The 17,328-nt window shown below is 31.3% G+C and overlaps 1 protein-coding gene across 4 annotated transcripts in view; it reads right to left on the bottom strand.

Moving 5' to 3' along the window:
• Positions 1-17,328, bottom strand: part of USP25 (ubiquitin specific peptidase 25) — a 138,594-nt gene that overhangs the window by 6,187 nt on the left and 115,079 nt on the right. For all 4 annotated transcript variants that reach the window (XM_060150761.1, XM_060150760.1, XM_060150763.1 and 1 more), the window contains 3 exons: positions 8,998-9,176; positions 7,109-7,187; positions 2,468-2,547 (listed from right to left, as the gene is read on the bottom strand). In XM_060150761.1, the coding sequence (XP_060006744.1) occupies positions 2,468-2,547; positions 7,109-7,187; positions 8,998-9,176 (338 nt within the window). The remainder of the gene's footprint in view (positions 1-2,467; positions 2,548-7,108; positions 7,188-8,997; positions 9,177-17,328) is intronic.

The following is a 17,328-nucleotide window of genomic DNA, read 5'->3' as shown; positions in this document are numbered from 1 at the left end:
TATGAAATCTTATTTTGAAATAATATGGGTATAGTCTCAGCTAAAGCTTTTTTTGTTTAAAGAGTGATAATAATATTAAATGTTGTTTTACGTCACTAAGTTGAATTAGTTTGCTGGCACATCTACCTTCCCTTTTATAGCTATTAAGTTTCCTGTTGAAAGGTCTCCCCTGAATGACATCCATATCTGGCTTTCTAGACCTGAGTCATCGCTCTGAGAATAGCTCTGAAACTATGAACATGTTCCAATTTTCTAGTGAAGTACACAAAACGTTCTACATTTTATCAACGTTTAAAGTGCTTACACTTCAAGTAATCAGAATAAAATTCAGCAGTCCAGTTACCAAATTCTTATTTAAGATAAAATAAGACTATGTAGCCTGATAGATTCTCTTTATCTTCCAGTTTTACTACTGTAAAATTATGGTTCCTAAAAACATGATTTCATTTCACTACTCAGAGAAGTAATAATGACCCATCAATAAATAATTCAATTTATGGCTTTCAAGTGCTAAGTTTTCATTAAAAACAAGTTTGACAGAACCTTTTGGCAATGTTTTATACACTGCTAGTAACGGTAACCGCTATATTTAAAGTGGTAAAATTAACATTTCTTTTTACAATATTCCATAAATATTATTTGTAAATAATATTTGTAAATATTTGTCACCATTACTAATTTTCTAGCTGACCTTTCACATTTGCTATGCTAAGAATATTCACTTTACCAACAAGAACATATTTAAGAATAAGCAAATTATGAAATTTAAACATAATTCCAAGTTATACTTAAAGTCCTTTAACAAATGTTAACTCAGAAAAGCTAATGTAGAAGCTACGGAGAGAGCAAGAAAATGACAGGTTCATCTTGTTAATTCTTATTGAGATAATGAATACATTTTGTCCTTTTCTGATTTCATTAAATTATACAAGAATACAGAGGTCTCTATTTCAATTTTTCTCTCCCTAGTTAGTCGTGTGACCTTGACAAAGTTATTGCAGCACTGTGGAGCCCAGTTTCTTTACCTATAAAATGGAAATACCTTTTAGATACTCTGTTCAATTGTAAGACCATATTAATATTTTTCTCAGAAAACTTAATCTCCAAAATCCTAAAGCTAATTAGAATATCCCTATTAAATAAAACTTTGACCAAAATATTAATAAAATAGAGCTACTGATCAAAACAGTTTTCTATTTCAGTAACCAAAGTAAATTATCTTAAAAGTACACAATCACTAGGACTTTAATAATTTGTATCCAAGTATTAACATTACTTTTTACTTTTGTGTGATAACTTTTAAGATTTTGATAAGTGTAAGAATGATGGCATTGTGTACTGTCCAACGAACAGAGCAGCACTGTCCAAGAGAACTTCCTGAAATAATGGAAGTGGTGTATCTGTGCTGGCCAAAACAGTAGCCACTAGTCACGCGTAACTACTGAACATTCAAAATGTGGCTAGTATGATTGAGAAACCGAATTCTTAGCTTTAAAAATTTTAATTAATTTATATTTAAATTTTTGCATGTGGCTGGTGGCCACCATGTTGGACAGCATAGCTCTAGAAGTAATGTTGCATGTTGGCATTTAAAAAAAACAACATTATTACCTCAAGTGGAGGTTTCTTATACTTTACACAATAAAAAAGAAAAGGAAAAAAAAGAAAGAAATCAATATCCCTTTTACTTGGCCGGCAGTATTACAGTGTATTTTAAATATAGCACATAAAAAAATCCTTAGTCAAGTAAATTAATGTTAAAGGATATGACTTGAGAAATACATGTATAATAAGTAAATACACATTAATGAATAATCTATAATGGTCAATAAATCAATATGTATCCTTTTCTTCTCGGTAACAATGATTGCAATTTAAAAAGCAGAAATTCCTTTAAAACCATCTGTAATTTGTATGAGAAGTAATCTAAAATATTTACAGTCGCAGTATTTAGAAGACAAGTGATTAGTTTTCTACAGCTATATTTTTTATAGTACCTCGAAGTTCAGAGAAAGAGACAGATTAGAAACACTATCTCTAATTTGAAGTCAAGATTAAACTCAGAAAGAACAGGAAAAAGGCTAGTGACTGGAAGGTAGATGTTGAAGAATACAAAGAATTCCATTTGCTGGGCTACCAGCTTCTTTGGTCCCCAGCAAACTTCTAGGCTTCAGTCTAATCCTATTCCATTCTAAGTTTCAATTGCAGTGTTTGAGAGCTGATAAAAACAATGACAATAATGCCAGCTTTACAGATTTAGCTTAAAATGGAAAATATATTGTATGTGGGGTATATGGGAACTCTTTGTATTAATTTTGCAATTTCTCTGTAAATCTAAGACTGTTCTAAAATAAAACATTTATTGAAAATATACACTGTGAAAAAAACCTTTTCTATAGATGAGGTCACATCTGAATAGAATACAAAAATTAAGCTCTCCTTTTCATGTGTGTACATCTTGCCTTACCTTTCTCTTTGAAAATTTTCTAGCCCAATTATGAGATACATGGTTGTTTCCCTGAATTTTCTATAATCCTGATGCCATTCCTGTAGGTGAAAGAAAATAGTAAAAGTATATAGATATTAAAACTACAATGAAAACTGCTTATAAATACATTGTTTTGATAACTGTTTGAATTAACAGAAGCAAAGAGTTCATAATTAAAGATAAACTAGACCTAAATCAAGACTTTACTGTCTTACATACAAAACTATTTATCGGTATAATAATAAATGTAAAAATTGTTAGACATTGATGAGAAATTAAACAACAATGACTCACTAGAAGAAAACAGAAATACAAAGGCAAGATAATCAGTCAGGTAGGTCATCTCTCTCTCTCACAAATTCTTCATTGTAAAATTTTATTATTAAGATATCATTATAGAATATTTGGGGTGCATGTATCTTTTCAAATTAGTGTTTTCATTTTTTCCAGACATATACAGAGGAGTGAATTGCTGGATTATATTGATGGTTCTATTTTCATTTTTTTGAGGAACCTCCATACTGTTACCCATGGGGAGAGGGAAAGGAGGAGTGCAATAGGGGTACAGGATTACAAAATACAAACTACTATGTATAAAATAGATAAGCAGCAAGGATATATTGTATAGCACAGGGAATTATAGCTATTATCTTGTAATAACTTTTAATGGAGTATAATCTGTAAACATACTGAACCTATGCTGTACACCTGAAACTAATATAACGTAAAGCAAATACACTTAAATTTAAAAAGTATTATTATAGATCTACATCACATTGAAGGCAGAAGGTAAATGAAGCTAACTCCTCTAACAGGAAGCAAAGCTTGAAGACTGTTATTTGAAGCACAGTTTTAAGGAACTGAAAGAAAAAAAAAATGTTACATCATAATAAAATTATTTAACCTTTTAATTTTCCCAAATTTGTGTTAAATTTTAAATGTGGTTGCTGAATACTCTTTTCAGCTGAGCTATGGTGAAAAAGATAGATGCATTTCACATTTCAACAGCCTCTCCCTCCAAAACAACTCACAATTATTGGGCATGTAATGTGACTAAATGATTCAGAACTTACAACGTATAACTCTAGAAAATGACTTAAAAAAATAAAATCAAGATTTTTTTCTTAATAAAAATTGATTCAAGGAAAATCATAACTAAAATTCAATATAGGACTAACCTAAAGGAGATAGTGATGATAGAAGTGTGAAAGCTTTTATATACATATTATTATCAGTAAATGAAAATAAGAAACATACAGGCCAGTTATTGACCAGCTACATTCTACTTGAATATGAATCATTTTAATTTTTAATTTTTAATTTTAAAAGGCATAATTTTCACACTATAAGTAGACCTTAATAACAAATAAAGGTAAAATTGTCTTGCAAGCATTAAGTTAACTTTTCTGGGGGAAGTATTCAAATTGCCACTCTATTGTCATTAGAATCACCTTAGAAGTTGTTAAGTAGGTAAATTTTTTCTTTAAAGGGTTAGACAATAAATGTTTCAGGCTTTGCAGGCCATGCAGTCTCTGTTGCAGTTACTCATCTCTGCGGTTGTAGTGTGAAAGTGCTGATACGCAATACCTAAACAAATGGCTTGTGTTCCAATAAAACTTTACTTAAAAAAGCAGGTGGTGAGCTGGATTTGGTCTGTGGGCAAGGTCTGCTGATGCGTGACTTAGAGCAAGACAAAGATATGTGGGATATACAGAATCCAAAAACATGTCATGTAAATACCTATAAGACTTAGTGGCTCTGCAGTTAGAAAAAATATGAGAAGTTTTCATAATAAAAATGCTGAAGCCAATCTGATGAAGCATGCTTGTAGAGAGACTGTAGAATCAAATCACAAATAAAAAATCAAGTCCCGGGGCTCCCCTGGTGGCACAGTGGTTGAGGGTCCGCCTGTCGATGCAGGGGACGCAGGTTCGTGCCCCGGTCCGGGAGGATCCCACATGCCGCGGAGCGGCTGGGCCCCTGGGCCGTGGCCGCCGGGCCTGCGCGTCCGGAGCCTGTGCTCCGCGGCGGGAGGGGCCGCAGCGGTGAGAGGTCCGCATACCGCAAAGAAAAAAAAAAAAATCAAGTCCCATGTTACTTGAATCTTGGAGACAAGGGTAGAGTTAGCAACCAATTTGCCTGCCATCTCTGGCATGTATTGTGTGTCCATTTATTTGTGGCTGTGTTCCTAGATTTTCTATTCTGCTTTATTGCTCGAATTTACCTATTCTTATGCTAATATTATTATAAAGCATAAAGGTTAAGATAATTTGTATTGATTTCAAGTAAAAAAGCCTTCCTACCTCGTTCTTCTTCAAGAATGTCAGGACTAGAGTGAGATCTTTGCATTTCCATAAAAGTTTTGAATCAGCTTATTAAAGCTCCATAAAACAACTTGGCTAGAAGTCTGACAGAAACTGCACAGTATCAATAAACCATTTTGGGGAAAACTGACATCTTTATAATACAAAGTTTCCCAAACACGATACGATACATATATCCATTTGTTTAGGTCTTCTTTATAACGTCTCCTAAAGTCATGCACAATTTTTGCTAAATTTGCTTCTAGGTACTCCACAGTTTGGGTACTACTAAAAATGCTGTTATTCTTTAGAATTTCTATCTGATTATTTGTTACTGGTATAAAGGAATAAAACTGATATTTGACATAAGACTTGTATGTTACAAAGCTCTCTTATTATCTTTATTTATCTCCAATAAATTTATCTGTAGATTTTGTATTTTCTAGGTATAAAATCTGCAAATAATGAAAACTTCGTTTCTTCTTTTGCAATCTCTTACTTTTTGCTTTATTTTTTGTTGCCTTACTGTCCTTGAATTACCAGTACAATGCTGAATAGAAGTGGTAATGGCATACATGCCTGTATTTTTCTTGATCACAAAAGGAAAGCTTTCAATGTTCAGATTTCTTTATATTTGTTTTTGTTTTTCAAGACACTCTTTAGTAGATTAAAGTAGCTACCTTGTTTCTCCAAAGAAGATATACAGATTGCCAAGAAACACATGAAAGGATGCTTAACATCACTAATCCTTAGAGAAATGCAAATCAAAACTACAATGAGGTATCACCTCACACCAGTCAGAACGGCCATCATCAAAAAATCTACAAACAATAAATGCTGGAGAGGGTGTGGAGAAAAGGGAACCCTCTTGCACTGCTGGTGGGAATGTAAATTGATACAGTCACTATGGAGAACAGTATGGAGGTTCCTTAAAAAACTAAAAATAGTACTATCATATGACCCAGCAATCCCACTACTGGGCATATACCCTGAGAAAACCATAATTCAAAAAGAGTCATGTACCACAATGGTCATTGCAGCTCTATTTACAATAGCCAGGACATGGAAGCAACTTAAGTATCCATCGACAGATGAATGGATAAAGAAGATGTGGCACATATGTACCATGGAATATTACTCAGCCATAAAAGAAACGAAACTGTTATTCGTAGTGAGGTGGATGGACCTAGAATCTGTCATACAGAGTGAAATAAGTCAGAAAGAGAAAAACAAATACCGTACGCTAATACATCTATATGGAATCTAAAAAAAAAAAAGGTTCTGAAGAACCTAGGGGCAGGACAGGAATAAAGATGCAGACGTAGAGAATGGACTTGAGGACATGGGGAGGAGGAAGGGTAAGCTGGGACGAAGTGAGAGAGTGGCATGGACATATATACACTACCAAATGTAAAACAGATAGCTAGTGGGAAGCAGCTGCATAGCACAGGGAGATCAGCTCGGTGCTTTGTGTCCACCTAGTGGGGTGGGATAGGGAGGGTGGGAGGGAGACACAAGAGGAAGGAGATATGGGGATATATGTATACATATAGCTGATTCACTTTGTGAATAGCAGAAACTAACACAACATTGTAAAGCAATTATACTCCAATAAAAATATTAAAAAATACAACACAAAACAAAAAATAAGTGGAGAAAGATAAACGACGATTATATTATAAAAAAAATAACTGTTTTCTGTATCCTTCCTTGTATCTGTTAATGTAGTGAATTACACTAATTGTTTAAGGGAATATAAAGTAATTAAGTTTGTAAATGAGAGCAGTCATTAATCAAAGGCACTCATGAAAGCAAGTTAAAATTTACCAAATTTATAAGTTTTTGAAAAGACAATGTATAAAGTTAAATTTAAAAGCTTGAAAAAATACTAGGTGTTTGAATTGGTAACTTAAAAAAATATTAGTTTTAAAGCCAAACTTAACACAAAGAGAATATTTTGCACAAAAATTACCACAGGCATGATACAACTACTCATGTGTGTGCTCGAGATCTCTCACACAACACTGTCCAATAATGACAAATATATATGGCATACAATGATTAAAACGAATTTCTAACTTCCCCCCAAAATATCTGATGAAGCAAAGAAAAAATATAGCATGGCTTCACTGTAGTACAGTATTTAAGAACATAGGTTCTGTTAACAAAGTTGTGACGTGAAGCTATGAGAACTTTAGGCAAGTTACTTCAACACTCTATGTCAAATTTTCTCATGTGCTTAGCTGTACTGAAATGAAAGATTACTGAATTAAACAATTCCTCAATCTACAGTTCAACCTCTCAAAAGGCACATTACCTCATACTCCTCCAAGTTTACTTCTTCAGGTTTTATCATTTCAATTTTGGCTTGAGCAACTTTCATTATGTTGTGACACCTTCAAATAAAAGAAATGTATTTCTAAATCAAAAGCAAACTCCATAAAGACTGAAAAACATGTGTTATATAAAACTAGACTACCCAACACATATGAAAATGAAATCCACTATCACTGAGTAATATTTTTTTGAGGAAACAACTTTCAAATACTTAAGTGAAAAATGTGTTTTTTGGACAATACCAGATAGTTACAAAATATATAAAGAAGACAGAAGCAATAATTCTAATTCAAATTTACCATGTTATATTTATTGATACATATGGCTTTTAAATTATATTCTATTAATAAAGATGGAATATGTAAAAAAAAATTAAAAATTTATAATGTATTATTAAGTAAGCTCCAGAGACATGAAATCTTATTTTCCTCCAAATGGTATTATTCATAAATAGTAAAAAGGAATCCAAAATGTGCCTATCATTTCAGGTAGGAATGGAAACATTTCAATAGATTTTATGATCAGAACCATTGCTAAAGAAATCCCCCCAAAATATATTTCGTTATCACACACATTTTACTCTGGATTTCAAGCACAAGAGAAATTAGATTTCTTAAAACAAACTATTTTTAGTTGCCAGGGCAAATAACTGCAAAAGACTGAAAAATCAACGTGAGTACTCCGTAAGTATCTTCCCCAAATTCAATAGCATATACTCATTGGAACATAGTATACTGACAGTCCAGATAATGAGGGTTATAGCTTCTGAGCTCTTCACAGTTATATGTAACAAAATAAGTGATGCCAACCTTACTACTAATAAAAATATTAATAGCCAATACTCACTGAGCATTTACTGTCTACCAGATAATGCTCAAAACCATTCACCTGTATTATTTCACTTAATCCTAAATTTCACAGCAGACACATGGTGAGGCAGAAATTAAACCTGGATGCTTTGTTTTCCCTCATACTCTTCTCTACTCACATATTTTTAATTCACTATTTTTGAGACATTCATGAAAGGATAATCATTTACTTCAGAATTTAAATGTATTTACAATGAACTCCAAGATAGTATAAATGTTTCTGTATTCTAAAATAACTTTTCAGTACTTTGGATCTTTACCTAAGGCCTAAATTTTTTTAAATAGTATTCATTCTAATTAGATTAAATTTAAATTTTTAACATTAGTAAATAGTTTTATAGGAATTTCTAAGAGAAAACAGTTTTTGGTAAACCAAAATTAATTTAACCATTCTAAGCCTTCTCTTTATGTCAGGAGATGTTTAATTACTTTATTTGTACATATAATTACTTTTCTCCAGTGGTTCTCACACAAGGGTGATTTTGCTCCCTCAGGGGATATCTGGCAGTATTTGGAGACCGTATGGGTTGTCACCAGTTGGAGAGTACTACTGGCATTTAGTGGGTAGAGGCCAGGAACATTACTAAATATCCTACAAATTACAGGACAGCCCCCTCAAAAACAAAAAATTATTTGGCCCCAAATATCCATAGTGGAGAGGTTGAGAAATTCAAATATTAAGTCCCCAAAGGGCAGTGATAATTATATTATACTCTTCTGTGTATCTTTACATTGCCTAGCTCAGTACCTTAGTTCACAATTAAAATGTACTAAAGCAATCTAAATTATTTTTACTTCAAACTTTTAAAGGTCATGATTATAAATCTCAAATAAATTACAAAGCAATTGTTTACATTAAGTGAAGTCAAATTTTGTACTGCATTTATTGAAATATGTCTGTGTATGTGTAAAATAAACATTCAAAAATTGCACTGGGAACTATAAAAAAGACAAGGACAATTTGAGCATACGAATAAGATATTAAACATTTTCAAATTACCTTTCATCAAAACTCAAATTTCTATCTCCAAATTGTTCTAGCAATGTTTTCTCAATGATTTTCTTTGGAGCCTGATTCTGGATAAAGTAGACTACTACATGATGTAATCGATAGTCTGTTTCTGGTGGGGTATCTTCTTGGGCCAATTTAACCAACCTTGAATATTCCAACTTAATTGCCTAGAAAATACAAGACAATGTCAATCTTGGTTAATTTTAATAATTAAAATCTTTCAATACTATAACTTAATTATCCTTACAGTGAAATATGCTTTTTTCCTTTTAAAATATTACAAATAAGGAGGTAGTACATCTAAGAATATTGTCCCATGTTCCATAGTTTAAATACATCTAAGCTTACCATGTGAGTAACTTCGTAAAACTTATCAGAGCCTGGTCAAAGTCTATTCAGAGGCATAAGACAGAGATACTAGGTATATCACCTAACCTACGCTCAGTCTGATGTACCCCTCTAATGTTTCAAATTCTAGGGCTGAACTGCAGTTCCCTAGAATACCCATATCTGAAAGAAAATGGCTGGCTCTTAAATGCATAACATCACCACAATTAACTTCAATTGCAGAGCTGACAAATAAGGGATGAAAAGCAAGTTTTTTATTTACCATAAAATAAATTTTTCATTGTTTCAAAAATATTTGAATTTTATCAGTGTAATGATAATTAATGCATAATATCACTATTACTACCTTGATACGTGAGCTTACTTTTTCTTTACAAACACCTTAAAATTCATATTATAATGGGAAACAATAAATACTAATGCATGTTCCCACACATAAGCAAATGATTTGAAAAATATCTGCTCATAAAGAAATATGTGTACAGTTATATATAAAATACTACTATAAATAAGAAGCCCATATAGTTAAACATAACACTTTAAAAATATTCATTTATATTAAACACATCTAAATTCTAACTCTGCTAACCATAAAACATTTGGGGCTATACGCAAAATATATTTTACAAAAAGTCCATTCTACTGGAAAGGGTTTTTCTCTTTTCTTTTAAATGCATGCCTTTCTTAAGCAATTCTTGGCCATCCAGAAACTACCACCTATTGGGCTGTATTTTATAGAATTGAGAAAACGTAACTGAAAAACAGTAAATGAAATATTCTAGTTATATATTCTTAGGGGAGCTAATAAGTCCTTTCTATTGATATATAGCTTAGCATTATAAATAGAGTAAGATAATTACTCTATGGCTAAAATAAATTATTCCAATTTTATTTTCAATATACATGTCATTCTAAAGTGTTACTGCTGTGGTTAAAAACAGCCATGAAAATTAACTATATTTAGTCATGTAAGACTATCATGGCTCACTTTACTGCATGTTTTGCTTATAAACTCTTTAATCTTCCCAATTTGAGATTAAAAATTTTTCCAATTTGAAACAAAGGCACATGATCATTTAATAACTGAACTATACGGAATTTGAGAATAAGTGTAAAAGAAAAACAATAAATAACTGTTCTTCCTTATTATGGCCCTTAGACAATGATTGCCATAGGCTATTAGAAGGTTTTTGGATATTTAAATATTTCAGATGTCATCCTTTTGGCCGAAATTAGTATGACCAGAATAAAATAAATTTGTCTCTTAAATAATATTATAGGTTTAGACATAAGGAATTACAACACTAAATGATTATCCATTCCCCCCCGCCACCTTCAAAACACAGGTTGTGATTTTTTTTATAAATAGTAAATAGATTTCTATTAGAGCTAGAATATACATCGCCTTTAACTCTACGATTATGTTTGTCTCTAGATTTTTCTCTATTTAAGATTCTCCCAATTTTAATGAGTAAATGCCAAAGTTATAATCTATAGGTGTTTTATTAAACCAGTAGAGGTAGAAAGGTACTTCTAAATATCTAGGAGCAATTTTTCAACCACAAAATACCACATTTTATCAGCATAATATATCTATTTTTTTTTTTAATGAACTTCCTTCACAAGAAGTTTTCTGACTTCTACAGTATACTGCAACCATACATATTCCTTCAGATTTTCAACAAGGTGTTCCACACTGGTATATTTAGGAGAGCTGTACACAATCTACCGTTAACATTTAACATGGTCCTACTAATCAGGCTCAGTGCTAACCTATTTAGCTTTATTTCCTGTTACTCTTCTACCCAGATCAGGTTCGACTCCCCACAAATGCACACGTCTTTGCTCCTTAAGTTCTCTACATGCATGATGTCCTTGATCATTCCCCATCTAGCCACACATGACTCATTCAATGAGACTAGTTAAAGTCTCTCTCTTTTGAAATCTTCTTCCAAACGATTTCTACTTAGACTTTTTTCTACTTTTCTAAATCATACAATAAAACACATTCTAAATTTATAACTTCTTACAGACTATTTTGATGTAAGTGTATGTATACACTAGAAAATGTCAAAAATACAAACATACAGTATACTCTGGTGGCAGTAAGATCTAAGGGAAAATCAGCTGGAGTAAAATTCAGAAAGCTAGGTATATCATTTTATTTTTAAAATTGTTTATTTTAAAAACTGATAGTGTACTACGAGATGAAGAAAAACTACTTCAAATTCCAGAGGGTCAGAATCATATAGGTTATATTCTTTGAGCACAATGTAATATAAATAGGAATTAAAAATAAAGATAATTCCCAAACTAAACACTTAGGAATTTTAAAATACTGTTCTAAATTATTCTTGGACCAAAGGAATCAAAATTATATTAATACTGGGAATATGAGATCTCAAAACCTAAAGGACACAGCCAGATTGGTAAAGGAAAATTCCAGCTTAAGCAATACAGAATAGCATTTACTTCAAGAAGCTAGAAAAAGAAAATAAACCAAAATAAAGTAGAAGAAATAAAATAATGTGGCAATTAGATAAAGACCACCAAAGGCTTTTTCTTTCCAAAAAGCTGAATGGAAGACCAAAAAATGGAGAAATCAACACCAGAAATAAGGAAGGTGATAATACCAAAAATACAGGAAAAAGTTTTAAAATCTATAAAATAATAATACATAACTTTATACCAATAAACTATAACATCTTCATTAAACAGATGATAATCTAGGAAACTCTAAGTTATCAGAATTACTTTAAGAGGCAGAAAAACTGAAGAGATGCAGAAAAAATATAGATAACTGAAAAGGCTGCCTAAGATCTATGCCCAATAAAGAAATTAGGCCCATTCTGTTTCAGAGCTGTGCTGTCATGTCAGATCTTCAAAGACAAGATGATTCCTGTATCTAAACTGCTCTGAACCTGAAAAAGGGGAAAACCTCCTTAATGATTATATAAAACTAGTATAATCTGATATCAAAAATTGACAAATATTTTTTAAAAAAAGGAAGTATAGATCAATTTTGTCAGTAAACATAGATGCCAAGACCCACATCTTAGGGGAGCTTGTGTACATAAAAACTACCTTGTGTACATAAAGAATATATAGGAACAGATAGTGTTTACAATGATTAAAAAAAAGACAGACGAATGCTAAGATCCTTACTTTGCAAGGATTAAGGAGAAATCTGTTCAGCATCTCAAATAGATGCATTAAAAAAGTATCTAAATTCCAATACCAGCCAGTTTAAAAGAAAACTCTTAACTGTAAATTTAAGAAAGTGCTTTTAAATTTATGAGAGGATCTGTAAAAAACCAATACTACACGTTCTATTTAATAATAAAACACTAGAAACATTCACATTACACTCAGGAACTAAACAAAGGAGTTTACTACCATTATTTTGTTATTTATATTCTGAAAAGGCTGGTCAACATAATAAAACCAGAAATAAGAAATAAGTATAATGGAAATTATCCCAATAATGAGATAGTTATTGGGAGGCAGTTTACTGAAATAATCAAAAGAATCAACCAAAAAATTATTAGAAAATATAAAGGGTTCAATAAAATAATTGGATACAATATAAATACATAAAAGTAATTAGTTTTTCCACTACCTACCCTACCAATAATTTGGTATTAAAAGTGAGGATAAACAACTCAATTCACAGAAATAATTTTTATATATCTAAGATTAGATTAAAAAGGAAGGTATAAGACCATTATGAAGTAAAATTATAAAACCTTACTTAAGGACATAAGAGAGGACCAAAAAACTGAAGATTCATATCTTGTTCCTTTCTGAGAAGACTAAAAATACTGAAAAATATAATTATCCACCTCACTGTAACTTAATATAATGCAAGTACAATCAAATTCTGAAAGGATTTAAGGAGACAAGTTGCAGTTGGTTAAAAATTATCAAAAAAGAAAAAATGAAACTTGCCAAACTTTCCATTTATAAAAGAAAAAAAATTAAGAGGTGTTTCTACTACAAAATATATTACAAATAAATGATCCATAATGTAAATAAGTGTAATGTTCAAAAACAGAAAAATGATCAATGGAACAGAGAGACCCAAAGAGATCCATTTATAAATGGGATTTAATATACAATACAGTATTTTAAGTCAGTGTGCAAAGAATGCATTAGTCAAAGTGTTATTAGTCATGATACGTTTGGACTTTTTGGATATTTCTCTATTTGGAGAAAACTGAAATCTCATATCTGGGAATCAAACAATAAAAATCATTAAAGTAACAATTAAAGATTTGCATAATTTTAGAAGTGATCATATAGTCTCAAATCCATTAAGGAAATATTGCTATATTTTATAAGATTAAAAACATTATGTACAGTTAAGACACCAAAAACAAATTTAAAGATAAATGACAAACCACAAAATACAACTTTCAAATTATAGATGAATCAAAATTCTTAGCAGATCAGATGCTCATTTAAGTTAAAAAAAAAGAAAAAAAAAAGTGTGCAAGAAATGGACAGGCAGTTAACATAAGAAATACCAACTGCCAAAAAATTTACAGAAAGATACTTAGCCTAACTAAAGATCAAAGATACATAAAATAATGGGATTACCCTTTTTATATCATTTTGTCAGCTAAGCATCAATGACAGTACATTGGAAATTCTACTACGCTATGTTCACATGAGTTTTCAAATGATATATGTACAAGAATGTTCACAAAAATACTGGAAATGACCTAAACCAGCAACAAAAATGGTAATGATGAATTTAATAAAAGTTACAATTTGTGAGTGTTCTTTATGTGACACTGACACTTTATGTGATAGACACTGTCCAATGATGTCTACATGGATTATCTCATTTAATTCTCAAGATAACTTCTCGTTTATAAATAAAAAACAATGGCCATGATAATGTCAGTAAATTGCCTAAGATCACACAATTATTAAGTGATAAAGCTAGAATTTAAACCCAGGCATCTGAACATAGAGCCTTTGCTAGTAACAGCTCGCCTGGGACAGAACTTTCTAACCTAGGCCATGAATAAGCTGTAAGAATTCTGAGATACTAATCCCATCAGCCTTTATGGTGGCCAGATTCTTCACTAGATCCATCCATGTTTGTCATAACAAGGAAAAAACTGGAATGCCCTGCTCTAAAAAAATGTTTAAATAAATTTTGGTAAGCTCAACAGGAAATAAAATGTACTTATGAAAAACAATAAATCTACAAATCATGACATGAATAATCATCCACCACATTACATGAAAAAAAAAACTAGAAAAAGAAAAGATAGAGCATACTTCTATTTTTATTTAAATTATAATGTATGGATGAGTACTGAATATCAGTCTCATTTATCTACCTAAGAGCATATACAAGAAATAATCAACAGAAGCTAACTGTGGAGTGAAAATTAAAAAGTGAGAGAGAAATGTTTTCATTCTATGTTTTGGTATATGTATATTTTATTAGTTTAAACATCGCTTTCTCTAAGAAGCCCTCTAGATAACAGCTCTGTTTTTCCATTATAAGGTCTCTTTCCACAAACTGCTCCTTTAACATACTAATTATGACTCTAATTAGTGTTTGCTTCCCCCTAGAAAATAAGCTTCATTAAGGCAGGAACTCAGTCCATCATTTCCCCAGCTATATTCATTGGATTTAGTACAGTACCTTGATATAAGCAGGTAATACCTTTTGAATATGCCCATCAACAGAATGGAAAAAAAAATAGTGTAGTCATACAACAGAATACCATAAGAGAATGAACAAATTCTAACTATATCCAATAATATATATGAAGCTCCAAACATGTTCCTCAGTAAAAGCAGCCAGACACAAAAGTACCTATAGTAAAAGATTCTAGGTATATAAAGTTCAACAAGAAAACTTACATTGTTAGAAGTTCAGATAACATCTACTTTTGGATAGGGGGAAAGTGTAGTTCATAGAAAGAAGAAACAAAGGTAATTTCTGGAATACTATAATGTTCTGTTTCTTGGCCTGGTTGATAGTTACATGAATATGTGCACTCTGTGATAATTCACAGAGCTGTAAACTCAAGAACTGTGTTCTTTTCAGCATGTTTTACATCTTAATAAAAATATTTTTATAACTACTGAATAAACAGAGGGGTAATGATAATAGGCATTTTTAAAGTAAAAAACAAACTAATAAAGTTACGTCAACTGGGAACAATTGTTATGAAGCAATGAAATAACCAGTAAGGAAAAAAAGTTTCATAATATAGAAGTGTTACTGCTTCATTAAAATCCTAAGGGCACTTTAATAGGTACAGACAAAAAAAAAAATACAAAAAAGAAATTTTAATGTCTTTGAAAGTAAATGAAAAAAGTTATACTAATCCCATGATTATAATTATGATGTGACCTTCCCACTCCCACCCCTGTACATATACATACAGGCAACTAGTACTTTGAGAATATTATTCCTTTTTTTCCTTCTGGCTTTTATTTTTTGCTCATTACAGTAGCCTTGTACTGACTTTCCCTGGATTTTGTTTTTACATGACAGAAACTTCTGCCTTTAAGCCACTATGATTTGGGGACTTTCTGTTAACAGTGAAAACTAATCTTAATAAATAAAGTCACAACTTGGGAAAAGGACTTAGGTAAATGTCTTTTCTCATTTGTTTTTCCAGATCTGCCTGCCTATTAACTCTTTAATATTCTGTGTACAGGGGCAGACTCCCATGTGGGAGGGCCTGTGGTTGAAATAGGAACTGTGACTGACTGGGTTGGTAACCCTTCCTAATTTAAAAGTTAATTCTTAGCAAATCCACTTACCCAGCTAGATGTAAGTTTCATTTCCCAACTTATCTTTTTATCAGTAACAAAGAGAACATTTTCATCACATGGTTTTACTACTAGCAAACATACATAACATTTTAAAAATTGTTCTGATAATAATGCATAAGGAAATCCATATACAGAAGTACTTAAACATGCAGAGTTGAAAAACTTCTCACAGCCAAAAAGCTAATATAAAATAAACCCAACGAAGTTTTTTTGGGTAATGTGACAGGATAGAAGAAAAAAAAAACAAAACTCTTTCCCTCAACTTTTAATAAACTAAGCATTAAAAAGGAAGAAAATTAAAACTATATTATATCTGATTTAGGGAACATAGGAAGACAAAAGGAATCATATGTTAGATTCTGTGCTATGAATATATTTTGTAATTTAAATACTGAACGTCGATAATGATTAGAGTCAACTGCCAAGAACATATGGAACAATCAAAAGGTCAACTGCTGTAAAAGGAACCAAAAGTCTGTCAAAAGACCTATAACCAAAAAAGGGGCTAAGCTCATATGGTTTTACGAGTGAGTTCTAGTTTACTCTTATGGAACAGTTAACTCCTATGTAAACTACACTAGAGTTAAAGAAAAACAGGAGAGCTCAAATCCATTTACTAAATGAATTTAGTAAATGAACTTAATGAGCATGACATCAAACCTGAGGAAGACAGCCCCCAAATAAAAACTTACAGCAATTTTTTTTATTAATATAGAATGCAGAAAGCCCAAATAAAATGCTACTGAGTTAAATGTAAATAGGGTATTTTTAAATTCATGAAATAAAAATTTATTAAGAAAAGTGTTTTAAGAAAATATTCCAGAAAATTTATAATACCTTATGTTGAAGACTTTTTGTAAAGCAGTGAAACTCCAGAATCCAGAAAGGAGAAGAAAGACAGTATAGATATCACAGTATTTTTAAAACTTCTTTATGGAAAAAGGTACCATAAACTAAATTCAAACAGAAATGGCAGACTGGGAACAAATATAGGACGTACATCCACAGAGAGAGCAATATGTACATCTATACCACAGAATACTAAATGCAGGTGGTGTAGATAATGTGGTAGATATATTGTCTTAACTTTAAGAATACCCACAATATATTTCTGAGTGATATAAGTTACAAAATAATATGAAGAGTAAAAGTTAAAAAATT

This window comes from Lagenorhynchus albirostris, chromosome 5 (assembly GCF_949774975.1).
Source record: "Lagenorhynchus albirostris chromosome 5, mLagAlb1.1, whole genome shotgun sequence".
Classification (NCBI taxonomy): domain Eukaryota; kingdom Metazoa; phylum Chordata; class Mammalia; order Artiodactyla; family Delphinidae; genus Lagenorhynchus; species Lagenorhynchus albirostris.
Note: the sequence above shows the minus strand (reverse complement) of the source record. Positions and strands in the feature narration are given on the sequence as shown.